At 57.2% G+C, this 25,431-nt stretch overlaps 1 protein-coding gene across 1 annotated transcript; it reads left to right on the top strand.

Moving 5' to 3' along the window:
- The first annotated feature begins 621 nt into the window (after positions 1-621).
- On the top strand, positions 622-23,917 carry RNF4 (ring finger protein 4). Its single transcript, XM_024573689.4, has 8 exons — positions 622-827; positions 11,593-11,758; positions 12,773-12,887; positions 15,096-15,175; positions 20,297-20,306; positions 20,689-20,848; positions 21,373-21,421; positions 21,864-23,917. Exons 2-8 carry the CDS (start codon positions 11,750-11,752, stop codon positions 22,011-22,013), a joined length of 573 nt encoding a protein of 190 aa, XP_024429457.1. The 5' UTR covers positions 622-827; positions 11,593-11,749; the 3' UTR covers positions 22,014-23,917.
- Positions 23,918-25,431: the final 1,514 nt, after the last annotated feature.

Here is a 25,431-nt window from a genome sequence, read left to right as displayed (position 1 = left end):
TTTTCCCGGACGTGCCAGCCCATCTCTCCCCACCCAGGCTCCCTCTTCTGGAACGCTCTTCGAGTCCTTTCAGTTCCCAGCTCCGAAGGCGCTTCCTCCGGGTTCTCGCCGATGGGTCGGGCTGTGCTTCTCTCCGGTCTCCACTGCCAGCCTGGGACAGGCTGTCTAGGATCCTGGAGACAGGTGCTGGCTCAGGGCCCCGCACGTCGGGGCGCGGGCTCTCTGGAGGAGCTGCGGCTTCAGGCCCGGCTTCCCCGGGAACATTGCTCACAAAGGCCTCACTAGTAGACGAGGAAACTGAGGCCGGGAGCGGAACCGGTCGGGCGGGAATCAGCGCCACGGAAGGGCTGGCCTGCACTGACATCCAACTCCGCAACGGCCGACGGCCGGCGGCCTTGTTATTCTGGGGACCATAATTCCCGAGAGGCCTTGCGGGCGAACCAGGGGCGCCGACACGTATCTCGCGAGGAGACGAGAGCTTAATCTCGCGAGAGCGAGTGAGGCCGGAAAAAGCCGCGTTTCAAAGTGGTAATAGACGGTTGTCTCCTCTAATAGAATTGAAAATATACCCTCTCGACTCTGTAAAACGGGGGAGTTGGGGCGGAGGCAGCCAATGGAAACGCTGGGGAGGCGGAGCTGAGGCCTCCGGAGCGGAAGTGGGTTGCAGTTGGGGCGGCGGCGTCTTGTTGGAGTGCTTCTCCTCAGCAGCTTCCGAAGGTGCTTCCTGATTCGAAGGCTTCGGCTGCGGCGCTTAGCAGACCAAACCAGCCCCAAGTAAAGCCAGGCTTCGCGGGGAGAGAACAGCAGGCCAGGGCGGCAGATACCGGGTACGGGTGGCTTCGCGGCCTGCAGAGGCCAGGACGCTGCGGCCCGGGAGCCGCCTTGGCGCGGTCGACCCCTCTTCGGCCCTGACGCCAGGCCAGGCCTTCCCCGGGACCGCGGGACCGGCTTCTCCGCCCGCTGTCCGCGCGGCTGCACGAGCCCAGCTCGGCGCGGGCAACAAAAGTGGGGCGGCCTCACCGTACGTCTCGGCTGCGCGGGCGGGCAGCGGACGGGTGCGCGCAGCAGCAAGAGCGGGGAAACTGAGGCTGGGAGGGGCAGGGATGCTCCCAAGGTCACTCGGAGAGTCGGGCGGGGCGGCCCGGGGAGAGGGGCATCGGGCCGTTCGCTGGAGACCTGGGCAAGGTTTTTGTTCTTTGCTGACGCCGCCCCCTTTGTGTGCTCAGGCTGATCCCCCGCGCCTCCTCTGGGCTTGAAGGGGGCGGGGGCCCGCACTGGGGGCGCCCAGCTAGGGCCTGAGCTTAGTAAATCCCCAGCTTCCGGTCGTCGGCGGTCGGTTGATTGCTGCGGCGCAGGCCCGCCCCCTGGGCGCGTGTAGACCGGTTCCTGAAGGTTAATCAGCGTCTTAATGCCGAGGCTTGAGGCCCGAAACTGCGGGGAATGCCCCCGTCCCCCTTTGACCCGTCGAGAGGAGGGGAGCGCTCTGGGCTGGAGCAGCGGGAGCCCGCAGTGACCGTTTCTGTGGGGATGTGGATTTTGTGCTATCCTTGAGCGTGTCCACTGATGTTCGCAGTCACACCTTTGTTCTGCCTCTGCGCCCATCCAGTCCCCGGAGCCAGGTTCGGGGTCGCAGCCCTGCAGCCCTGCGGCCAGCTCGGGCCGCCCAAGGTCACTCACACGGCCAGCTGGTAGACTGCAGGACCAGGCCTTCGAATTCAGTGACCAGGAGTTTGGGGACCTCTGGTAATGAAGGGCTTTTCTTTCTTCCTTTTTTGTTTGTTTTGGGGGGGACATGTTGGCTTTGATTGTATGTTTGAGTTTGAGGTGAAATGGGAACATTCAAGTAGAAAATTGTGTTACAGGCTGTTTGGATTGCCTGCATTTGAGCTTCCAACTCTGATTCAAAGATTTTTTTTCTTTTAAAAATTGCATTCTTTAATGTTCCAATCAGCACATGTTTGAGGTCTACTGTGTGCCAAGTTTTCTGCTCGGGGTGCAGCGGGGAATAAAATAAGCCTGGCACAGGCCCTGGGGGGCCCAGCAGTGATGGTGGAAGGCACGAGAGGGGGTGCGGGAGGCGGAAATACGGATCGTCAAGCTGTGGGACTGGAGGGGTGAGTGGGAACCAGGTCACAGAAGGTCTTTGGTGTGCTTCCCCGTGGGGGAATTCAGAGTTTATTTTAAGGCCAGATGGGCAGTCACTAAACTGACTTGTAAGCAGGGAAGGGACAGGGTTAGATGTGTCTTGCAGAGAAGTCACTGGGCTGCGGGAAGGGGGTGAGGAAAGAGTAGCTGGGATCCGCAGCTCTTGACCGGCTCTTCCCTGAAGGACTGTTAGCGATGCCCTCGCCCAGGGGCTTCTGCCCCGGGCTGCTGGAGAACATGGAAGGTGCTGCTCTGCAAGGCCGTGCACAGGGTGGCTGGTCTGCGTGCTGGGTGCACGTGGCCTGGTGTGCCCTGAGTGTTGCTCCGTTGTCTCTCTGTGAGACCATTGGCTGCATCTTTCCTGGTCCCCAAGTTCGGAACCTTTGGAGGACGTGGAGACTCCTGGAGGACACGGCAGGGCTGGCGTGCTGAGATGGGACTCATGTACACTCAGTGTGCTCTTCTGATTGGTCCTTTCTCATCAGTGATTCCCCAGCAGGACTCGGCGAGTTTAGAGCAAGGCGTTGGCGGTCTCCTCTCTGAGGAGGAAGGCCCAGAGCACCGGCGCGAAGAGACAAGGGGTTGGGGTGGAGGCTGCGTTCCTGGGGTCTGGACTTCCTTTGCCAGAGGTTTTTCCAGGTGTGACCAGAGTTGGCACTTCATGGAGCGCCATGTCGTGCAGCGTAGGACAGGCCTGGGAAGGCGTTAAAATGAGGGTCATCTGTGCAAAAGAGAAATGGTGACTATTGGCTCTGCTGGAATATTCTTTTTAAACCACGTGGTCTCCTGGGGTAGCCACACGGATACCTCCAGATGACGAATAAGTTGGCCGGATGTACAGACTTATCTGACGTGCACGAATTTAAAATGAAAGAGCGTCTGCTAAAGGCCGTTGTTAACAGATCGCACATTCCTGTCCTGGAACAGTGACTGCAGTTCTTCCTGGTGTTGGGAATGGACACAGTTGTCTGGGCCTGTGCTCTGTCGCGTCGCTGGTGACCCAGCCTGCCTGGCGATGTGCTGAGCTCCGTCTGCGTCCCGAAGCACCGGGGGTCCGGCAGTTGCTGCTCTGGGTCACACGGCTAACAAGCAGGCCCACCTAGCTTCTGGGCCTTCGGCTCAGGCACCTGTCTTCCCTTTGCTAGACCTCAGCACCCACGTTGTCCAGCAGTGGGGAAGCGACAGCCAGTGTTTCCAGTAGCTTCAGACAGCGGGGAGGCCAAAGTGGGGGGGTCGCTTTTCCTCTCATGTTCCTTTGTTTGAAGTAACATCTGTCCAGGAGAGGTCTGATAAAAGAAAGTCCCATGAAACCAAATTTTCAGCCACTGCACGGTGTTCCTGAAGCCTGCTGCTCCTGAGGAGTCCCTGCCCAGGCCGGTGGCGGTCCTGGGGTGCAGGCACTTCTCTGTCTGCGGCACCTCGCCTCTCGTTTCAGCCTGCTTCTGCAGTTCTGCTGCAGAATTAAACTTCCAGCACCTTTTTTGATGTTTAACCGCCTTGTAGAGAAGTTCCCTGCCCCCTCGCCCCATGACCATCTGTCTGATTCTCCCCTTCTGTCCTGGTGGTGACTGTTTTTACTTGCAGTGTAAGGCTCCGTGTCCCCCACTCATCCTCTCCCCCATGCCCGAAACACTGAGCCATCTCTTCTAATGAGCTTGGTAATTTAATTTTATTGGGAAAAGACCTTTTGCTGACATGTCTGTGCCAAGAGCTGTGCTAAGAGTAGGGATGCTGGGAAAACTGTTCGACTTGGAGCTGTGTTTATCGACCTGAGTGCAGCAGCAGAAGCGGTTAAGTCAGGGCAGCAGCCTTTGAGGCCAGCCTTGAAGGGTGAGCAGGAGTTCCCCAAGGTGGGGTGTGGGTGCTGTGTCAGGAAAGCCTGGAGTGGGGGGCTCGCCAGCGGGATGCCTGGAGCCAAGCAGTCAGCGCTGCTCCCCGTGCTTGTTCAGGCGATTTGAGTCTGCACATGACGCCGTATATGGGGACGGCCAAAAAGTTCGTTTTGGTTTTTCCCCATAAGATGGCTCTAGTAGCACTTAGTTGTCTTTAGTTTCATTTGAAACATTTTTTTTTTAGATTGTATTGTGACAGCTGTCATATCAGTGTGCATTTAAGAAATTATTAAGATGGGCGAATTTTTGTGCAGCCATTTTAATATTGCAGATGGAAGAAAATATCCAACATTTTTGGTGTAATATGCTTTAAGTATTTCAAGAAAGGTAAAAACTGCCCTGGCTGGCGTGGGGCAGTGGATTGAGCACCAAAGGGTCTCTGGTTTGATTTCCAGTCAGGGCACATGTCTGTGTTATGGGCCAGATTCCCACTTGGGGACGTGTGAGAGAGAACCACACGTTTATGTTTCTCTCCCTCTCTCTCCCTTCCCCTCTCTCCAAAAATAAATAAATAAATAAAATCTTTTTTAAAAGAGAAAAGAAAGGTAAAAACTGAAATGCAAAAAAAGATTTGTGCAGTGTACGGAGAAGGTGCTGTGACTGATTGAACGTGTCAAAGTGGTTTGCGAAGTTTCTTGGTTCTGTTGACATTTTGGTCAAATAATCCTTTGCTGTGGGGCTGTCTGTGCACTGGAAGGTGTTTAGCCTCTCCCCACTAGAAGCCAGTAGTGGGAGACAGCCAGCATAGGCAAAATATCCGAATGAGTAAAGTTACTGGTGAAAGAGAAAAAGTGTCTCTTATTTTACGGAAAAGACGAATCGGACTTTTTGGCCGACCCACTACTAGGTGAACACAAGACTGAACTCAGCTGAGCCAAGCCACACGCACCTCGGACTGCCCACACCTCAGGCACCCACCAGCCACCTCGACTGGTTGTGTGCTCTGGGCCACGCCCATGCACACCTGTTGTCAGAGCTTCACCTGCTTCCCAGTGACTCGCCCACTCACGGGGGTGCCACTGGGAAAGTGCCGTGGTTATTGTAGAATTGTGCCTTTCTTAACCATTCACCTTGTATGTGTCATTGGCAAAGTTGTTGAGTGTTGGACCCATAATTCCATTTTTTCCCATAAGCCTTGTGGGGGGTTTTGTACTGGTTGGTGATTTTTACAGTCTCACTGCAGATGAGGCCAGGTAGGTGAGGGAGGGGAGGTTGGCTGTACGGTATGAAGCCATGGGTGTGATCGTTTGGGGACGTTTGCAGTACTCTTGGGGCTTGGGGGGCCGGCCTTTTTTTTTTTTTTTTTTTTTTTTAGTAGCTACCCTGTGACGCCTCTAGCTTCCTTGGGCCCACTTCAAGGTCTTCCTAGTGCTCCAGTCTGCCTTTTCTGGTTGTATGAGAGCGCCCCTGCCTTAGAGGGTGCTTGGTGGGAGCTGAGGACTGCTGAGGAGCATCTGCATTGCATTCGGGCCTCTGCTGCTGCCCACCGGCTCTGGGGGTCCCACTGCCCAGATTAGTTCCCATAGACTGTGGGGTTTGGTGGCCCTTCAATGGCTGGCACCTGTTCACTGGCCAGCCTGTGGTGCATCTGCCTGGGGATGGACGGGAAAGACCAGTCATCCCCCCCATGCTAATGAGGAGTCCCCCTGTGGGGGCCTTACGTAGCTGCTTCCTGCTTAGAGGCATAGATCAAAGAATCTCATTTGTAAGCTTCTGACCATCACACACCTCCCATCCCTGCCCCAGGCCTGCGCCTTGGCTATTTGTAGTGGTTCTAAACTCCCTCCATTTCACCCCACCCTGACCCGTCCCAGGTTCACCACTGTAGAAGCAGTTCAGCTGCGCAGCTGGCGTTCCTTCCTGTGGGTGCGGTGCTCTGCTGGGCCACGCAGTGTGCCTGCCCCCTTTGAGTTTCATGGCTGCTGTGGTCTTGACCCTGGGGAGGGGTGGGGGCTGCTGGTGGCCTCCGCACCTGACTTTGCTTTGCCCCCTTGGTCTTTGGCATCATTTCAGCCTCTGGTGGAGGGCTCTTAGGGTTCCGTTCCATCACCCTTGCTCCTGGCCCCCAGGAATTGCCTTATTTGTGTCACCAGCCCCCCAGTTCCCAGTCCACCATGGCTAAGAGAAAACTAAAAGTTGGGGATCAGAGAGGTGGAGAAGCCACCCAGCTAGGCCTCTGGTGACCCAGAGAACCACAACCCCCTCCCCCCAGAGCAGCAGTTGGGGGGCTAGGTAGCTGGCTCCCACCCTGCCAGAATGGGCTGAGTTTAGTGTCACAACGGTGCCCAGTTGTGACGACCCTTCCCCACAGTGACAGATGCTCCGTGGCTGTCAGGTGTTGAGGTGCCTCCCCAGGCAGCAGGGCTTCACCCACAGACCGGTCAGCTTGCCATGGGAGGGGTTCTTCGTGAGCCAGCATGTGCCTCATGAGAACAGCTGCTTTGAGGGTGGGGGAGCCAGGTCGGCTGGGGCTCTGGCCAGGACACAGGCAGCACCTTGCAGGGGTTTCTGGGGCTATGCGCACTGCAGAGCATTTCCGAATGTTTGACAGAACCTGTCTATTTAAAATGTCTAGAAAAGGAGTGTTAGGTGAAGTTTATTTTTAGTTTCACGGTTGTGGTAAACTAGACACAGCATTACATAGATGGTTTGGACCACTTCTGGTGTGCAGTGGCATGGGGTGCATTCACTGCTGCCTGTCACCTGCAGGGCCTTTTATCCTTCCCAGCCCCGCCTCTGCCCTCCCCAGACGCAGCCCCGCCCCCAGCCCCGGCAGTCACTCTCCCACTTTCTGGGTTGGCTCTGGGTAGGTGAGAGGAATTACGCAATATTTGTCCTTTTGTGTCTGATTTCACTCAGCATAATGTCTAAGAGGTTCATCCATGTTGCAGCGTGTGTCGAAATTTCTTTTTAATGCTGAAGAACATTTTTATTGGTACTGATTTTTCACGTAGATTTTCGGAGAGCCGACATTCATTTTCATTCTAGACACCCGCAGCTCAAGGCCTGAGCCTCAGGCAGAAGGAGAGAACCTCCGTGCCGGGCAGCTGCACTCTGTCTCCAGTGGGGGCAGGAGGCAGTCCCTCGTGGTCCTGTGCCTGGGAACCACTGAGCACCTGTGAGGCCCTTGCCCCTGGAGCTCCTTTCAGGCCTCTGGGACTATGCTGGTGGCTGCTGGTGGCTTCCTTGGGGTCATAAGGTGAACCTGTGAAAGACCTGTTACTGTCTCTCCAAGCACAGTTTGCTGCCTTCTGCTTCTGCCGGATCCCTGCAGCACCCGAGGAGAGGGCAGAGGGCGAGGCTGCTGAGCCTCCTTGCGGGTGAACGCCTGGGAGAAGGGCTGGGGGCACGTGTTCTAGTTCTTCCTGGGGTTGAAGGTTTGCTTTGCTCCCACACTTGACTTGTAAGGAGAGCCCGACTTCTGGCCCCTGGGGCACAGCACATCGTCATTACTTAATTGACTGATAGTCCTTCCACTTACAATACATGCCTGGTGAGTGTCCGCTAGGCCCCCACTCTGTTTCTGGAGCAGTGCCTGACCGCAGCAGGTGCCTGTGTGGGAGTGGTGACTTAGTCAGCTGGTGGGTGCGTGCAGGGTGCTTGGGACCACCCTGAACACCTGCGTTCAGCGTCCCTGCCCCACGGAACAGCTGCAGGGTAAGAGATGTTTTCCACGTTAAAGATGGCAAAGCGGAGGTGTGGAGGTCCAGTATTTGTGGCAGGCTCCTGGGCTCAGACTGCCAGCTGCATGGTGTGGCTGTTTGCCACGCGCCTTCTTTGGATAACACACCAGAGGCTCCTGTGTTTCGTAAGTGCGAAGGCCTAGTTGTTAATGTGGCTGTGACATAAAGTTCCATTCAAGAAGCTTCGAAATGAAAGCTACTGCATGCTGGGCCGGGCACTGGTCCATCGCCAAAGGCATTCAAGCGCCGCACAAAACAGTCCTTACAAGATTTTTGCTTTTAACATGTGTTCTGTAACCCTAATTTTGAAATTCCACTTATGGAAGTACTTAAAAGAACATGGGGATGATTCTAAGTTTATGGTTAGAAAGGGGGGATGTGAGTAGTCAGAGGCTGATCAGTCACCCACAAATGGGCATTTTCCTGAGGAGGTCCTGGGGGATTTAGGCTTTTCCCTGCTGGACCCACGCCAGCATAACAAGGTCTCCCTGGCCAGAGCATGGGGACTCCTGTGGGGTTGTGACCAGGCGTGAGGGCCTGCGTGTGCGCACACCAGCTCCCCACAGGAGAGCGCACAGTGAGCACCTGTGAGTCAGCGTTGCTTCCCCCTGGGGACCCGTGCGGGGAGTGAGACCTCGGGTTCTCAGGTGGTGGTGGGCTTGGCTGCCCTGGCGTGGTGTGAGGGTACTGTGTGCCCCCTGGGTCAGGGCCACCAGACAGCAGTGCCGTGAGATGCTGGCACAGAGTCCGCCTCATCTCCCCAGCTGGCTTCCTCCTGCCTGGTTGCTTCCACCCGTGAGGTCTGTGACATACACACACAACCGGGTCCACACCACGTGCACCGAGTGAGTGCCCGTGTCGCACTCTGCAGGGATGGTGGGGTGGGCTGTGAAATCTGTATGAGCACAGCAAGTACCAGCCTCCCCCACACCGCCTGCCATCCAGCTGGTCACCTCTGCTCCTTCAGACTCTGCCACCACCTCCGAGAGAGATGGAGAGCTGCACGGTCTCCATCTGCCATCGGCCCTCGGAGCACACAGGTGGCACGATCTCTCTGAGTGCACGTCTGAAGGAGGCCTCTCTGTCTAGGACCCTTGACAGTCCCCGTTCTGGGTTCTTTCAGCCACCACACAGGGCAGTCTAGGGCATCTTCTGCCCTCTGTGTGCCCCACCCACCTGCTTTGTTTCCTGAAGAAGCCCCTCATTTTGGGCCTCACCTTCCGGGTCACTTCTCCAGGCAGCCCTGCTCTACCCTCAGTACAGAGCCTCTCCTGTCTGGTCACCAGTGACCAGCTTCCTGAGGCTGCTCAACAGCCTCATCCTGGCCTGCGCCCCACCTGTGTGGGTTTTTTTTTTTTTTTTAAGATTTTATTTATTGATTTTTAGAGAGGAAGGGAAGAAGAGAGGGGGAGAAAAATCAATGTGTGGTTGCTTCTCACATGCCCCCCCTCGCCCCCCCACCTCCCCCGGGGACCTGACCCGCAACCCAGGCATATGCCCTGACTGGGAATCGAACCAGCGACCCTTTGGTTCGCAGTCTGTTGCTCAGCCCACTGAGCCACACCAGCCAGGGTATTTATTTATTTTTAGAGAGGGGGAGGGAGGGAGACAGAGGGAGAGACACATCCGTGTGTGAGAGAAACTAATCAGTTGCCTCTCGTATGCCCCCAAGGGGCGACCTGGTCCACAGGCCTGCACTCAGCCCACTGAGCCACACCAGCCAGGGCCCCGCCTGTTTTCTTCCTTCTTGAGAGGCTTGCTTTTGTCTTGCAGTGCCCCCGGGTTGTTCAGGCTCCGTTTCTGACTTTTCATGCTCTCCATACGCTCCTCCCTCCACCTGACTTTCCAAATTGCACACGTTCTGCGAGTTCTGCTCCCACCCCAGCCGTCTCTCCGGAGCCTTCCAGCCGCCCTCGGACCCGTCTGCCCTCAGCACCCACCCCTTCGCGCCTTCCCGAGTCCAGTTTCAGTGCGTGGAGACGCCTGGTTCTGGTGCCAGGCGCCCTGTTCTAAACCTAGGCTGTGATGTGTACTAGCTGTGGGCTTTGGGCAAGTCCCTTTTCCCCTGGTTTTATCCTTAGCTCCCCATGGGGAACGGTGGCCACATAGAACCTGCTGCCTCCTCTGGTGAGAGGAGGGTGGCGAGTGATGGGGTCGGGAAGTGCGTGCCTCACACACAGTGGCAGTGGCCTCTGAGGTATGTCCTGTGCGCCTGGCAGGACCCCAGAGCCTTTTTGATTGGTGAGGTTGACCTTTCCTGCGACCCAGACCCTGCTACGCATAGCCCTTCCGTGTCCCACACTGGTCTGCTGGGAATGCCCCTTCTCCCCACTGCCCCTTCTGGTAGAATCCTGCCCCTGAGGCCAGCCTTTCAGCTTCCGGTGCCCGCTGGCCACTGGCCCTTGCCATCCCCAAAAGAAAAACAAACTTGGAATGAATTGGTGGGTTGCTGACCTCAACGCCTTTGGTGTGGGAGGCCGTGGAAGGGCGGGAGGATGGCAGTGAGGAAGCTCTGGGGAAGCAGGAAGTACATTCGGCCCTTTGAAGGCAACCTTGAGGCTGATGTATCCCCCAGTGAAAATGAGTTTGACAACCCTGCTTTATGGGAACAGACTTTCTCCAGCCTCCCCTTGCTCTGTGTTCCTTTGGCACGTAGCATGCGTCCATTACCTAGGATGCTGGAGCTGGTGGCCGGGTTTACTTGCCATGTTCTAAGGGCAGGGGCCATGCAGGTAAGGGAGTGGGGGGGGAGGGCTTGCCATGCAGTGGGTGGTGCTGGCCAAGGCAGCAGCAGCGCCAGTCCATGGCCTTGACCACGTGTGCCCTGCCCCACCTGCTCTCTGCTGGCCCTGTCGTCAGCCAGTCCTGCAGCCAGGAGGAAGCAAGGCACAGGGAGGGTTGGTGCCCAAGGTCACAGGGAGAGTTCAGAGGGTCTGGACAGCAAGGCCCGCTCCTCTCCATGGTCCATGCTTAGGAGTGAGGCATTGACAGGGGCCCGGGGAAGGCCATTGTGCTCAGCTGTGTGCTTCAGAAAGATGGGGGGCAGTAGGGTCGGGGTGCCTCGGGTGTTCGGTCTGCTGGGGTGGCGACCTCTGAGGCAGCACCATCAGCATTGCCTGGGAGCTCATTAGACACGCACAGTTGCCAGCCCACCCCAGGCCTGCTTAATGAGAAGCTCCTCCAGGGGATCCTGGGGCCAGCCCGAGTTTGAGAATCAGTGTCCTGCTCCAAACCACTGGCGTCTGGGACTGGGACACCGCAGAGCCACCTCCTTGCTTTGGCTCCAGGCTCCTCATTCGCGCCCTTGTCCACTGCCTCCTTGAGATTAAATGGGCCGCGGTTACCTGCCTCCTCCCAGTGAAACCCAGGGCCCCTCACTCTGCAGTGGCCTTGGCACCTTCTTTGTCTGCCCTTCCTGGAATCTCCTTCTCGGCCACCCCAGCCACACCCCTGGTTCTTCCCACTCAGCTGTGCACACAAGGTGAATCAGTGGGCGGCCCTTGTCTCCTCTGCTTCTAGTCCTTTTGTCCAGAGGAGGACAGTGACATCATGGGCAGAATGAGGGGCCTGTGGCTCTGCACCCTCCAGGGAAGCTCTGTCCCTTCCCATTGGGAGGAGTGGGTACCGTCACCCGTGGCAGTTTGGTTTTCTCGTCTTTTCCCAGCAGCAATCACAGTTTCAACATCCAGCATGGGGACAGAGTCACGGGCTTTGAGATCGGTGGCCCTGCATTCTGCAAGAGTTCTTGCTTTCTAAGGGGAACATGAGGTTAAGGACACATTGCACGGTGCCCCCCGCTGGTGACCGGCGGAACAGAACGTGGTTGAAGGCGCAGGTGGCATGTTCATCAACTTGATGTCTTTGTTCCTCAGAGCCTGACGGTGCGGGAAGTCTGCGTGGCCCCAGATGCCTGTGCTGGCCAGAGGATGAGATGAGCAGGCAGTGGCCGTGAGCCATCGAACATTGAACGTCCCTGCAAACCTTGGTTCAGGTTGCTTCCTTCCCTGTAGGTTGCAGCCAGAGAGCACCATGAGTACGGTGAGTTTTGTCGGCTCAGGAGTTTATTTTCAAGGCTGAGTGACTGCCTTATGCCACATGGCACGTTAAGGTGCTTCTCAGCGCCCCAGTTCAGGGCCTCCTGGGAGGTAGAGCAGCATGTGCACTGCCCCGGCCCATGTCTGGGCGGTGTTCTGAGGGCGGGCTGCGGGGGTAGCAGCTGAGGCTTGGGAATTCCGTGCCCCCAGCGCGGCTGCCGGTGTGCTTGCACACTAGGGCTCCAGGGCTTTGCGTTTTCTGCTGTCTTCGCCCTGTGTAGTCCTGCGTCCACTGTGAGCGCAGCGGTTAGGATCCTCAGCGAGAGGTGTCTGGCCCTCAGAGACTAAGCCGGGCACATCACTGCAACAGTGGTCGGGAGATTTCTCAGACTGCAGAGGCAGCTCTGCTCTGGTGCGGCCCAGACGTCACTGGGACCCTCTGGGCTCCAGGGAAGGTTGCCTGAAGGTCCTCCCCATCCACGCCTCATGGCAGGGCTCTCCGGTGGCCCTGGGGATAGGCTGACAAAACTGGTTCCTTGAGTTGGGTGGGGGGTGCTCGTTAGTGTTGAACCCCACTTGATGTATCCTAGGAGGTCCCAGGCCAGATTTCCCCAAGGTAGACCTGGGCCTGTGGGCAGAAACGGGACACTGGAGGTCTTTGGGCTGAAAACAAAGTGAGGCCAAACACAGATTGTGTCCCTGTGGTTGAAAGTGGGGTTCCGCCAAATCCTGACCTGGGCCAGAGGCCTCTGCAGAGGTATGCGTCATGTATTTTTGCCAGACCGATGGGTCGATAGAACGAGTTTTACTTTCCAGAAATTGTATTCACTGTGTGTTTTGGATGATTTACCTCTAAACGTGCAGTGTCTGGAGCCTCCTGTGTTGGGAGGTCCCGCCTGTTCCCCACTCTGCCTTCCTGGTGCATGGGGCCTTTTTCGGGGCCACCCTGTTCGCAGCCCCGCCAAGCCCGGTTGTCAGGACTAACGTGAGTTTTCTCTGCTGGTGCCGGGGCCCTCAGAGGAAGCGTCGAGGAGGAGCTTCGAGTTCCAGACCAGCCCAAAAGCGAGCTCGGGAAGCAGCCTCCACCCTCGAGACGACTCTAGAAACGGAGCCCATAGAGCTCGTGGAAAGTGGTAGGGTTGCTGGGGACATCTTGATGGTAAGGTGTGGGCGGGCGTGACGGCACCGCTGGAGCCGCCGGGCACCTGACACTGCTGGCTCCCGGTCCTGTGCCTCGGTCTCATCCGGGCCCAGACACAGTCGTGCCTGCTGCAGAGCTGTCAGGAGGCCGTGTGTGCAGGGCACAGTGGTGATACAGGCTGCACAGGGTGAGCGGTGCCTGTCTGACGCAGTGTCTCTCTTTTCTTTTCTTTTTCCTTCTTTTCCTTTTTACCCAGATGACTGCCCAACCCCTACACTGTCACCTGCCTCCAGTCCTGTTCCCTCCACCCATTCTCTACACCGTGGTCGGAGTGGTTCTCCTTACTTTCTGAGCTGATCCTGTCTCTGCCCTGCTTGCCCCCCACTGTCTGCCCAGTGCCCTCAGGATGAAGTCCATATGTCACCCTGTGGCTCACAAACCCTCCAGGACGTGCCCGCCTGGCCCTTGGCCTTACTGGGCACTCCACACAGCAGCCTACTAAACTGCCTGGACCAGTGCCTCTGCACGGCCCACACAGGCTCAGTCTCCCCCGTGTCACCACCTGCCCCTCCCTGGAGCAGAGCTGCCCCTTTGTCGCTCCAGGGCTTCCACAGGTTGGAACCAGCTGCTCGATGGTGGACCACTCAGCCTTGGGGGAGGGGGAGACTGCCCCAGGCCCACTTCGCCATTTGAAAGCATGTCTCCAGTCTCTGTGGGCTTGTAAAGAATTCAGCTTTCCTCTTCTCTTTTTCATTAAGACAGAAAATGGGCCAAGAAGGCAAATGTGTGGCCAGAGCTTCCTGTGCTGGAGGGGGTTTGGTGTAGGCAGAGGCCAGGAGACTTTTCCCCACTGGCTGCTCTGGGAAGTGGCAAGTGGCCTGAGTGGTGTCTCTTTACTCTACATATATTAAGATTTTCTTAGTAGCCATGTTGCTTAAAAGCTAACTTTAACAAGAGGCAACTTACCTGAGAGACATTTCGTGGGGCCTTCAGAGAGTGAGGTTCTCAGTACTGTCTCTGGTCTCTTCTCACCCCAAATCACGAGTCCCAGGAAGCCCAGAGGCTGGGACCCTGGCCCGCCTGCTCCGAAGCTGATGCCTGGGCCTGTGCATCCTGCCCTTTCCAGGAGAGGCCAGGGCAGGGGCTGCTCCCTGCGTCTCCCTGAGGGCTTGGAGCTCGGGCCTGGGGAAGGCACAGGGCTGCAGGCACTGGTGGCCCGTGAGAGTCTCAATTTTGTTTGTTAGAGCCAAATACCAGAAAGAGGAGGGTTCTGGAAATGATGGGACATTAGCATGTGGACTATGCTTCTGAAAAGAACTAGGTCTTTTTATGTAAATCATATCAGACATATCTCATACAGGGTGGTGTTTATTCCTGTGACTTTTAATAGATGAAAATAAAACTTCCTGAATATGTTAAATATATTACAAGTCACTTCCCCCAAATATTAAGCAAATACTATTTCTGAACATCCTACCCTCCTATTTTCTGATGTTGATAATAACAGAAGAACATGGGTGTGAGTTTTCTGTTGGCATGTGGAACCAGAGTTGTGCCCCACCCTTCACGTGGGTCCTAAGTGCCAGGAGCTGTTGGGCACACACTCCTATCCTCTTGGTCCTGTGCTCACGTAGACACTGCAGGGGACCCAAGGGCTTATGGCCAGCTGCAGGCCAGGCAGGCCCAACCCGTTGGGATGTGTTGGGTCCTAGGGGCCCACTAAAACATAGTGGGTAGGGGTGCTGAGCAGAGTGTGACTTGAGGTCTCTAGGCAGGTGGCAGCCCCCAGCTTCCCCTGTTGTGGGGAGCAGAGCTTTCAGGCCCACCCATCCCAAGGAGAAGGGCCCCGAGCTGAGCATGCCCGCTGCCTTCCCTGTCCGTCCCTGCCCCTCCCTGTGAAGGAGCAGGTGCGGGCACAGAGGCCCAGCCACGTGACAGTGCAGGGCCATGGGGGTGGAGGGGGGGGTGTGCATGTGCACAGGCACCCCCCCCCCCAGTGGTGTGCCTGTCAAACCACAGGCTGCCACTCAGCAGCACTCGGAAGGGTGTCCGTGGCTGTCCCCCGGAAAGGGGTTGGTCCTTGTGCTCTCTGCACTCTGCCCTTCAGGGGTTGGGCCAGAAGCCTAGCTCTCGTCACCTTACTAGTGAAGTCAGTGTGCCTTCTCTCCCCTGACGTGTGCCGAAATGCTTTGTTTTGAAGCTGGAGATGAGATAGTGGACCTTACCTGTGAGTCATTGGAGCCCGTGGTCGTCGACCTGACGCACAGCGATTCCGTCGTGGTAAGCCCTGAGCTGGGGGGTGGGGGAGTGGTTCAGGTGGTCCCCTGAGCAGGGGACGGTTGGCTGTTCTTGACGGGACCCCTGGCCAGCACCGAGCCCTGAAGGCCCTGCTCACAGTGGAGGTTTGCTCTCAGTGATGAGCCCACGACAGAAGACAGTTCAGGGAAGTCCCCTGTAGTGGGTTTGCTGCCCGTGTGCCCCTGACCTTTCCTCAGCAGGCACAGAAGCCCTGGGGGCATACTTTGGGGGGGCCTTTCTCTCTTCAGTGCCTGACTCTACAACCCGTGCTAGCTGTGCAACCCCAGCGAGTGACTCGTGCTCTTTCCCTTTGTGGAGCGGGAGGCCTGCCATCTGGGTCGGTCGGGCATTGTGAAACTAACGGGGATGTTGGCCTCGAGTGCCTGGCACTGGGCTGGTGCCCAGGAACCTGGTGTGCGCCTCCAGGCAGGAGAACAGGATGCTGGCTCAGCACTGCCAGTTCCTGGAGAAGCTGCCCAGGAGGCTGTGGGTGCCCCCTTCCTGTGGTGCCAGGTCTGGACTCGGGCAGGGACTGCAGCATGAGAGGGAGACCTGGGCTGGTCACCTGCAGGTGGGGGTCTACCGGCCAATAGACCTGCATCCTCAGGTGGCCTGCCTGTCCTGGCAGCTGTCTAGCACCTTCGGGTACAGGGCGCGTTTGGTGGAGGCTTACAGGGTTAGACTCTGACTGGGTTTGAAAGCACCGGGCTATCCTGTCATGTGTCCATGTTCGTGTTGTCCCATCCCCGCCCCTCATCGTAAAGGAGAAGCAGTGGCCTTTCCTTGAGCTGTCAGGCTCTCCCTGCAGCTAGGACGGGGGCTCGGGTCGCTGGCCCTGACAGAGGGGCAGCAGTTGCCTGGAGACAGGCTGGGACTTTCGAGGTGAGTTGGAGTGGGCGTGGCTGGCAGTGGTCCCTGTCTGGGCCTGGTCAGTGTTATGAGGCCTGTATGTCACACAGCATGGTGCCAGTCCCTGTGGTGCCCAGGGGTCCTGGAAAGGTGGAATTCGACACCTTGGCTAAAACCTGCAGCCTCCTCGCTGACTAACACTTCAGATGGCACTCAGTTCTTCCTTTCTCCAGGGCTCGGAGTGCTGGGCCCCCATGATAGACAGACAGCAGAGGTCCGCTGCCGGGCCCCACTCCCTGTCCACAGGCGGACAGTGGCTGGCCCTGTTGGGGAGGAACCCCCAGAGCCAGGGCGGCTTCCGAAACGTGACCTGGACTGTGTTTCCATGTCCCTGAGGATCGTCGGCGCTGTGACCAGGAGAAGGGAAAGCGGTCCAGCCTAACTTCTCTTGCAGGCACTGCATGCCCCAGAGTGTCACTGCTGGGTCCCAGGGTGTGTCTGCCTTTGCTTTGGGGGGAATCAGTCCTGTTTTCCAAAGAGGCTGCACCAGGGTGTGTTCACGCCGCTGCTGGAGGATCTCATTGCCGTGACCCTTGACTTTGAGCCCGGCTGGTGGGGCCCTGGCCAAGCCCGTGGCGGTTGGAGTCTGCCTGCCGACCACTGTGGGGACTGAACACCCTCTCGTGTGTTGCTGGTGCCCTTGCTCTTTGGGGAAGTGCCTTTGGAATTATTAGGGTTTTTTTGTACATATTGTATGAAGAACTTCTAAAAAATAGCCAAGGAAATTGAACTAGAACAGAGCATCCCCTTTGTCTTTTTAACAGTGAGGCTTTTCCCTACTCATTTTTCCATTTGGTTTTCTTACTTGTCCTGTTTTTGAGGAATTTTTTAGTGAGTTCTAAGCGTGAGCCTGCCACCTGTTGTTATGTTTTGTACTCAGAGGCTTGCCTTTCTTCTTTTTGGCTAATATACAGAGGTTTTTGATTTTAAGAGGGTCGAATATTGATTGTTGGAGGCAAATCTCATACCATAGGAAAAACACGTTCCTGTGTTCTCCAAGTTTACTATGTTGCCTTTCACCTTTAGGCCTGTAATCCACATGAGCTGGCTTTTGTGTGCAGCTTGAGGGGGGCCCGAGATGCTCTCAGGGAAGTTGATGTTCCCTGGTGGTTCTGCAGGTCTCCTTAGATTTATCCCCAGTCCGTGCTATTTTAGGTTGCTATTGAAAAATGGCCTTTTAATGTTTTCTTTTTCATGTGAATGAAAATGGTGACCTTCTTGGCTCCCCCCGAACTGGAAAGAATTCACGCACAGTCTCACCATTAGTGTCCTTAAGATCTCTGCTGTAGGGTGTTTGTTTCTTCCGTCCGTCCTGGGAAGTTCCTGTCCATCTCCCGTTGGACTCGGTTCATCGGGGGGCTCTGTGTTGACTTCAGAGCCTCCCGTCCGGTGATGACTTCCTCCCTTTCACTTGTTGGCCTGGGGGTCACGTCAGTTCAATATTGCAGTCACGTCACTACCTTCATATGTTGCTACATTCACTTACTAGTGTTTTGTGCTATGTCATCTTGCCTCTATCTCTATGAGTGAGACGGGTTGGTCTGTGATTTTCCTTTTGTACACATCCCTTATAGAGTTGTGGTATCAGAGTTGGTATCTTTATAAAGTGAGGTAGGCTTCCCCTTTTCCCCGTTCTCCAGAAGATTTTGTGTTCCTTTACTTTTGACCCAGTGCTGTTTTTTTTTTTTTTTTTTTTTTTTTTGAGACCTGTTTATTTAACATTGTCGTGTGTGTGGTTTTCAGTGGTAAGATTGTGAGAAGTACTAGACCACCATTGCTTGGAGCTGCCTCGTAGGTCTCCACCCTCCGCTTTCTGGCCTGTGTCCCCAGCACATGCCGCGTGCCCTTGTCTGGGCCAGCTGGCCTGGTGCAGGGTGGGAAGAGGCCGGTTCCTCTTAGAAAACCGGGCTGTTGACAGGGAGGATAGTTGGAAACGATATTTGCTTGGACTGTTTCCCCTCAGTGAATTCCAAATCTTTGTTGATTGGCTGTCAGTTTGGTGTTCCTGGACCCTTCATCTGTTTCTGTGAGGCATTCCAGTGAGGATGGGTCGAGCTGTGTCCGCGCCCCTCCTGCCTGCTTATTTACATGACCGATGAAGGGGTCTGCCTGACTGTAGTGCCCACAGGCGGGGACAGAGCCCCACCCGTCTCTGTCAGGAGGCAGGGACAGGCGGGGCGAAGGGGAGCACCCAGTGACTGCGAGAGTGAGTGAGCCGGTGTACTCACGGCCAAAGAGAGAAGAGCTTGTGGAGCCGCCGGGGTCGCGGAAGCAGCAGGGCTCAGGCTCTGAGGGACATTTCCTCACAGGCCTTCGCTACTCTGTTGGGGCCACAGGGGGTGCTGCGAGCTGTCGTGGTGTGGTGTCTGTCACTGCGGGATGTGTGACTGCTGGGTCACCTAAAGCAAGCAGCTGTCTGCACTCTGGTTTGGGGAGCACCCTCAGAAATGTCAGGGGTCAGCAGGTGCCAGGGTCCCCAGTAGCTCCTGCTGCTCAGCTCTGTCTTGCCGGTCGCTGCAGGGGCTCCTTGAAAGCCAGGCATCTGTCCTTAGGAGAAGGGCTCATCCTCCCCGACATGCAGCAGCCGGTGCTGTACGTGTCAGCGCTGGCAGGCTCTGTGAGGCTCCCCTGTGCTTCAGAGCCCAAAGGGGGCCGGCCTGGGGTCAGTGTTTCGGGCGTAGCTGCAGCTACAGCCCCGGGCGTCTCCCCATCGGACCTACCACTCTGGCCTGGGTTGGGCCCCTGGCCGAGAGAGAGGGGCTCTGGGCCAGCTTGATGCCCTTCTGATTCTGCGGCTCAGGCGGGGGCTGCTGAGTGGCTGTCGTCTGGTGCGGCATTGGTGTCTTCATATCCTCCCAGCCGGCGGGGAGGCTGCGAGTTGGTGCCACTCCTGCTCACTGATGCGCTCCTGCCTGCAGTCCGCGCTCCTGAAGCCCCAGGGCTCAGCTCCCGCCTGTCTCCTGCCAGCCAAGCACCATGCTACCTGCGGGGCTGCAGCCCAGAGCAGGGCATCCCAGAGCCCTGCGGTCACAGCACCACTGGTTGGGGTGGGGAGGGTGTGGCACAGCCAGGCCAGGGCGCCATTCTTTTGGGCCCTGCTCTCCGGTCACTGCTTGTGGAGCTCCAGTGTGCACCAGGTCTGTGGGGACCAGTCCCTGCACGCTATGGGAGCTGGTGGCATCCCTCCTTCCCTGTGCCCCCACCTGGCCCTGCGCCGTCGGCCTACCTGCCAGGCCTCATGCAGACAGCACCTCTGCCCACCCATGCTTGTATCCCAGTAAACGTGACCCCGATGGGGAGGTTGGCTGTCCCCCAGTTTCATCGTCACACTCAGCAACCTCTTAGGGACGGGCGCCTTCGGTAGCCCCACTTGTGGGGTTTCATGCTACTGCTTCCTGGGACAGCCACTCCTGCCCGTAGAGGTAATACCGAGGCCACTCTGGTTGTTCCGAAGCAGAATTGGGTGTTATCCATGGCAGCAGGCGCTTCACGTGAAAAGACAGGGGAGTAACCCCAGTTGTCTCGGCCTTGACCCAGCATGGGGACTGCTGGCCCTGGTCAGCCAAGGAGAGGGCAGCAGGCTTTCCCAAGGAACCAGGCCCACATGCTGGGAACGTGTCAGCGGCGGGTCCCAAAGACACAAGGCTGTGAATTCAAGAGAGCTGTGACCTGGTTGGAAACCACTGTAGCAGAGTTGGTCTTGGTGGAAGTTCTGAGTGGACAGGCAGGGCCTGGCCAAGGTCTTGGGGAGGTTTTCTGTGGGCCTTCTGCATCTACCTCGGTCCTGGTGCAGGCCGCTCTCAGCCAGCCCTGCACACCTGTTTCTGTGTGTTGGTTGTTCTTAATGCTGTCTGTGCATGGCGCCCCTCCGCCCGGTCAGGGCCCCGTCCTTGGCAGTGGCGACTTGGGGCTGGTCCTGGGCTCCATGTACCTGGTGCCCTGGGGTCCAGGCCTTGTCTCCCTTAGTCCTCACAGCAGCACGGTGGGTGGGGGGCACTGGGGTTTCTGTCCTCAGCAGAGGAAGCTGGCGGCTCCCGATGGTGGAAGGACCTCCCTGGTCACATGGCAGCAGCCCTCTCAACTCCCTAGGGGTTTTGCATGTGAAATAAGTGCTTCATTGTTGTCATTTGTGCCCAAAAGATGCGGCACATTTTATGTCAAACTGATTCTGTCTTTTCTTCTCCTTTTTAAAAGATCGTTGACGGTGAGTGGTCTCCCTTTTTCGTGGGTTTGGATGGACAGCTGGCATGCAGTAGGATGTGAGAAGGCTAGGCAGGAGGACACCCGTGATGATGCGGTGGTCAGGCTGGCCGGCCCGTCCTGTGCCCATGGAGGAAACGCACCCCTGGCATGGGCTGCAGGCCCATGGCTCGGGCATCTGCTCTCCTCAGGGATGGACTTCTCCTGGCAAGATGAGGGGAGCCTCTTCGGGGCTGGGCAGGACCTCCTGGGGATTGGGGGCGGGCAGCTGGGCATGGCAGCCAATCTCTCTGTGGTCTGGGATTGGCCTGTCCATGGCAGGAAGGGTGGTGGTGAGGGTGGTGGGCCGGGGCGGCCCCTGTCCTGAGTTCAGACTCACATCTCAGAAAGGAGGCGGCCGCGGAGGACTGCCAGGCGTCTGCGCCAGGACCATGCTGACAGCTGTGTGGTGAGCAGTGATGACGAGGATCTGTCCAGGGACAGAGATGTGTATGTGACCGCACACACTCCCAGAAACGCCAGGGAAGAGACATCTCCAGGACTCAGGTACCTTCGTGCCCAGCACCCTGCTGCCACCGTCCTAGCTGGGGACAGGCTCCCTCTCCAGGAAGCCTCTGGCCACTGGGGACCTCCTTGGTCCTTGGCATGGGATCCTTTTCCTCCTCCATTTCCCACAGGGGTGGGGCAGGGAGTTAGATACACTGGGCCTTTAGCCAGTACTCTGAGCCTGGGCCCTGGGAGGGGTTGTTGAAGCATCTCCCCGGCAGCTGGGTGCAGTTGGGGCTGGTGCAGAACAGGGCTCAGCTGTCGTCACTGCGACCAGGGGGTGCCAGGTACCTGCAGGCTGGGTGTGCTAGGGGCAGAGGCTGGGGTGGGGCAGACACGTCGACCTAGATGCCTGTGCCTTTTAATGTCCCCCTTGTTCTCATGGCCTCACTGGTCCCTGTGAGGTAGCCAGCCTTCCTGTGAGTCCCTGAGAGCCCAGGCTAAGGCAGGCTCAGAGGAGGCTCTTGGAGGGGACTGGCTGCACACGCAGTGTGCTGCGCACTGACGGGAACACTGTGTTCTAGGCCCTCCGGCACGATCAGCTGCCCCATCTGCATGGACGGGTACTCAGAGGTAAGCAGGCCCAGCGGTGACCTTCCTGCTCTGTGGGACAAACAGATGAGTGAGGAGGACCTTCTCCTTAGGTGGCACCTGACACTTGCTCCGCAGTCCTGCCCGGGCTGGTGCTTGGCTGGCTTGCCTCAGTGGGAAGGGAGAGCGCACTAGCTTTGGGGCCTTGCGGCCTTCCCTCTCGCCCACGTTCCCCGTCTTGGCCCAGCAGACACTCCCCATGTTCTGCGTGGCCCGAGCCCTGCAGCACTGTCCCATGTGCCCACACAGCAACCATGACCTCTCCAGGCCTGCCGGTTCAGGTGACCGGAGCCCCCTGGGCTGCCACTGCTGGGAGCCCTTGGTCCTGCAGACCATCTCTTGGCACCACAGGGCTGGTGCCAGCGGGACTCTGGGGCAGCTGCAACAAGCAAGCGTGAGGGCTGTTGCTTTCTCTGTTTCCTAGATTGTGCAGAACGGACGTGTCATCGTTTCTACGGAGTGTGGCCACGTCTTCTGCAGCCAGTGCCTCCGAGATTCCCTCAAGAACGCTAACACTTGCCCGACCTGCAGGAAGAAGATGAACCACAAACGCTACCACCCCATTTACATATGAGGTGTTGGGAACTGCCAGGAGAAGGGACAGACAGTGACAGCCGGCAGGACCGCCCTGTGGCCTTCCGTGGGGTGTCTTCCTCCAATCTCCTGAGCTCACAAAGACTGTCTCACAACCGATGCCTGACACGTAGACTGCTTTTTTGTTTCCAGCCCTCTGAGAGTCTCTCGTTACCTCCAACTTGATGCCATGGAGCAGGGTCTGCATATCTCTGCTCCTCGGGGGCCCGGCGCCCGAGTGCCTGGGAGGTAAGAACCAGGGTTTGAGCGTCTTTCTGGAACCTGCACATTCGCCAAGACATTTTCTCTGCCCTGACAGTTTGCCCAGCTCCCTCCTGGCGGTGTCCTCAAGGAGCTGGCCCCGGTCAGAGCGTGAGCAGGTCCACACAGCTCTCAACGGGCACGCTACCTCGTCCCAGGCATCTGCCCGACACAGTGACCAAGCCAGACACAGTCCCGGAAGCACCAACCACGGGACTTTTTTCTTCCCAAGAGTCAAGTGACTGTGACTCTGCCAACACCTTAGCAGTGACACGCAGGGACTTCTGCATGGAGAGCCCCTGCAGGGCCGCCCCGCCCCAAGGAAGAAATGTGCAATAACGCCGCCCGCCCACAGCCCGGGAGGGCAGTGCTGTCAGGGTCCCTTGGTCCGTGGTGCCTGCGGCCCAGTGCCTGCCCCACCCTGCCCTGTTGCCGCCTGTTCTCAGGAACTGACCGGGCCCAGAGTTCTCCACCTGGCATGGGCCCTCCCTGCAAGGTAAACAAACAGGCCTGGCCTGTGGTCCGGCACACACTCTTCTCTGATAAAATCCATCCTGTGTTTGCCATGTGCCCTCTGGTCCTCAGCTCCCGCTGCCCAGCGTCTGCTTGAGCACGGATACTGGAAGGCGGTGGCAATGTTTGTGGCCTTATCAGCCCACGTCCGCGCTGTCGCCCGAGCTGCAGCCGCCCCTGGTGTCAGAGGGCCTGGCCCACAGGCCTGGCTGGGCCGGCTGGGCCTTGCTGGGCCTTCTCGCCCCCCACATTCATTCCAGAATTTGCTCCTCTGGCCATTTGGGCTTTGACCACCCCGTGGGTTTTGGTTGGCAGTGCTCAGTGGCCTCACCTCCCCAGGGGCCCAGCTAGCACCCTCTGCTCACCTCCACTGGCACGTGAGAGCATCGGCTCCTACAGGTGGCTGCGCTGCCCCTCACCACCCAGGGTTTGGGGGGGTGACAGCAGGGGGCCTGTGGTGCCAGCCTGCCTCCACCTCCGCACCCCTCCTCAGGCCTCAAGCCACACAGCAGCCTTGGCGCGCTGCACCTTCACTGCGGAGGCCCTCCAGCGTTGCAGCAATGATGGGCTTCAGCCTCCCTCTGAAGGAGCAGGGCTGGCACAGTTCACTTTAAACGGAGCTGAAGGAGCATCCTCTTCTGTGAAAAGTTCATTCTTCATTCTGACTGTCGAGCTGTTTGGCTCACTTCCAGTTAGTGGGAGTGCAAGGAGTGGAGGAGGGCAGGGCCTGCGTGTCTGGCTGGGTGCCTGCTGGGTGTCCGCCCTCCGACTGTCCCCCTTCTTCCTGGGCTTCGTGGGGACGTTCTTTTACGTTCTAAACGTCCCCGGACGTCAGGAGCAAGGGTGACCATGTGGCCAGAATCTCCTGTGTTGTCTGAGGACAAGTGGCGGATCATGAAAGTTGGGTTTCTTCATAGCACGTGAGATTGGGGGGAAGGTGCGGGGCTTCTGTTGTTCAGAACTGCAAAATAGGAACCGTTGGTATGAAAACCCTCCTCCTCCTCCTCCTCCTCCTCAGTGTACATACTCCGACTCTTTCTTCGTTACGTTTAAACTTCATCCATGAGGTCAATCTGTTGGACCCTCTGGCTAGTGGTACAGATGGAAATAAAACCAGTAATTTGAACCAGAGAGCTTTTCTGTGCACTCATTTGCTGCTTGGGGTCATTTCTCTCCCCCTTTTGCCCAAGGGGAGTGATTGCTGTTTGCTTCACATGAGCGTGGGGGAAGCTGCTTGTCCGGCTGCCCACCCAGAAGCCAGCAGACCGCTCCTGAGTGACCTGTGGACAGAACCACAGCCCAGCCCTGGACTCCCTAGTCGAGCAGGTGCTTCAGCCCAGGAAGCAGGGTTGGGCTTGCCACTTGACAGGACCGGTGTGGTTCGGTGCAGCCCACGCCAGCCCCAGACACTGAGGTGGCCCCCCGCATGGAGTGGCGTCCAGGAGTGCGTGGCCAGCTGAGCTGTGTCAGCGCAACTGCATGGGGCCAGGGACTCGGGCAGGGCGGGTCTTGCCCTGGGGCTCCTTTGGAGATGGTCCAAGACAAAATGCAGTTCAGTGCTCCCGAGCGGTTGACACGCTCCCGGGACTGGGTCTGGCTCTGGCAGGTGGCAAGGGACCCAGCACATTGCCGTCCTGGGCGCGCATTCTCTGAGGGGCGCAGTCCGTGAGAGCAGGGAGCAGTGTGGAGCCGTGCTTGAGGTCCTAAGGGTTGTACAGGGAAAGGAGGGGACAGGTGCTGGGAGATCTCCCAGTAGGAGGCCCTCGTTGACCAGATACTTCCTGGGGACCCTTAACCCTGGCTCTAAAGCCTGGAGCCAGGGAGGGTGCACCCAGGAAAGGCCAGAAGCTGCAGACCCACAGGCTGGCGAGGAAGGACTTTTCTAGGTTCCTTTTTTGAAGTTTTTTAACTTACAAATGGTGTCTTTCTTAACTAAAGTGTTTGCTGTTGCCATAAAGAAAGTTGGAGTTTGCCCTGGCTGGGAACCTCAGCTGGTGGGAGTGTCATCCCAATGCCCCAAGGTTGAGATCCCGGGTCAGGGCACGTGCGGGAATCGACCCATGAATGAATGCATCAGCAAGTGGGACAACAAATCGATGCTTCTTTCTCCTTCCCTTTCTCTAAAACCAGTAAATTAAAAAACAATTTTTTAAAAGAATGTCTGTTTTTGCATATAGTGTATCAAATGTTTGTGCCCAGTTCTCGTTCTCACAAGAACCTAGGTTCTGTTGGGAGCATTTGAGCCCTTGCTCTGTGGCGTACATTGTCAGTGTTGACTCAGATACACTCATAAAAGTTCTCCAGGGAAAGAAAGAATGTAGGTTCTGTTTTTCTCCACATTCACCACCACGTCACCTGCAACGAGCTGGCTTTCTTTAATTCTTGATCCTTTCTTTGTCTTACTGAACTTCTGGTGCCTCCAAGACATTAATACGGAAAACGGTGTGGGCCGGTGTCTGTGTGTTTCCACATTTTCACCAAGAAACAGGTTTACTGTAGATTCTTGTTACATGGTTGACAAGCACGGGAGCTCCCTTGGTAGGGATTTGTGTTTCTGTTTTGTTACAAATGGATGTTCGACCTTGTAAGTTCCTTTTCTACCTCTCTTGAGATATTACAGGACTTTCCCTCTTTAATCAGTTAAT

The sequence above is a fragment of the Desmodus rotundus genome, chromosome 4 (genome assembly GCF_022682495.2).
Source record: "Desmodus rotundus isolate HL8 chromosome 4, HLdesRot8A.1, whole genome shotgun sequence".
NCBI lineage: Eukaryota > Metazoa > Chordata > Mammalia > Chiroptera > Phyllostomidae > Desmodus > Desmodus rotundus.
This window is presented reverse-complemented; position numbering and strand designations above follow the sequence as displayed.

What these genes read in the sequence shown, in the direction of transcription:
- RNF4 (XM_024573689.4), top strand. An exon ending in CATAGAGCTCGTGGAAAGTG is followed by an intron (nt 12,888 to 15,095) that starts GTAGGGTTGCTG and finishes TTTGTTTTGAAG; the next exon opens with CTGGAGATGAGATAGTGGAC. An exon ending in GCATGGACGGGTACTCAGAG is followed by an intron (nt 21,422 to 21,863) that starts GTAAGCAGGCCC and finishes TCTGTTTCCTAG; the next exon opens with ATTGTGCAGAACGGACGTGT.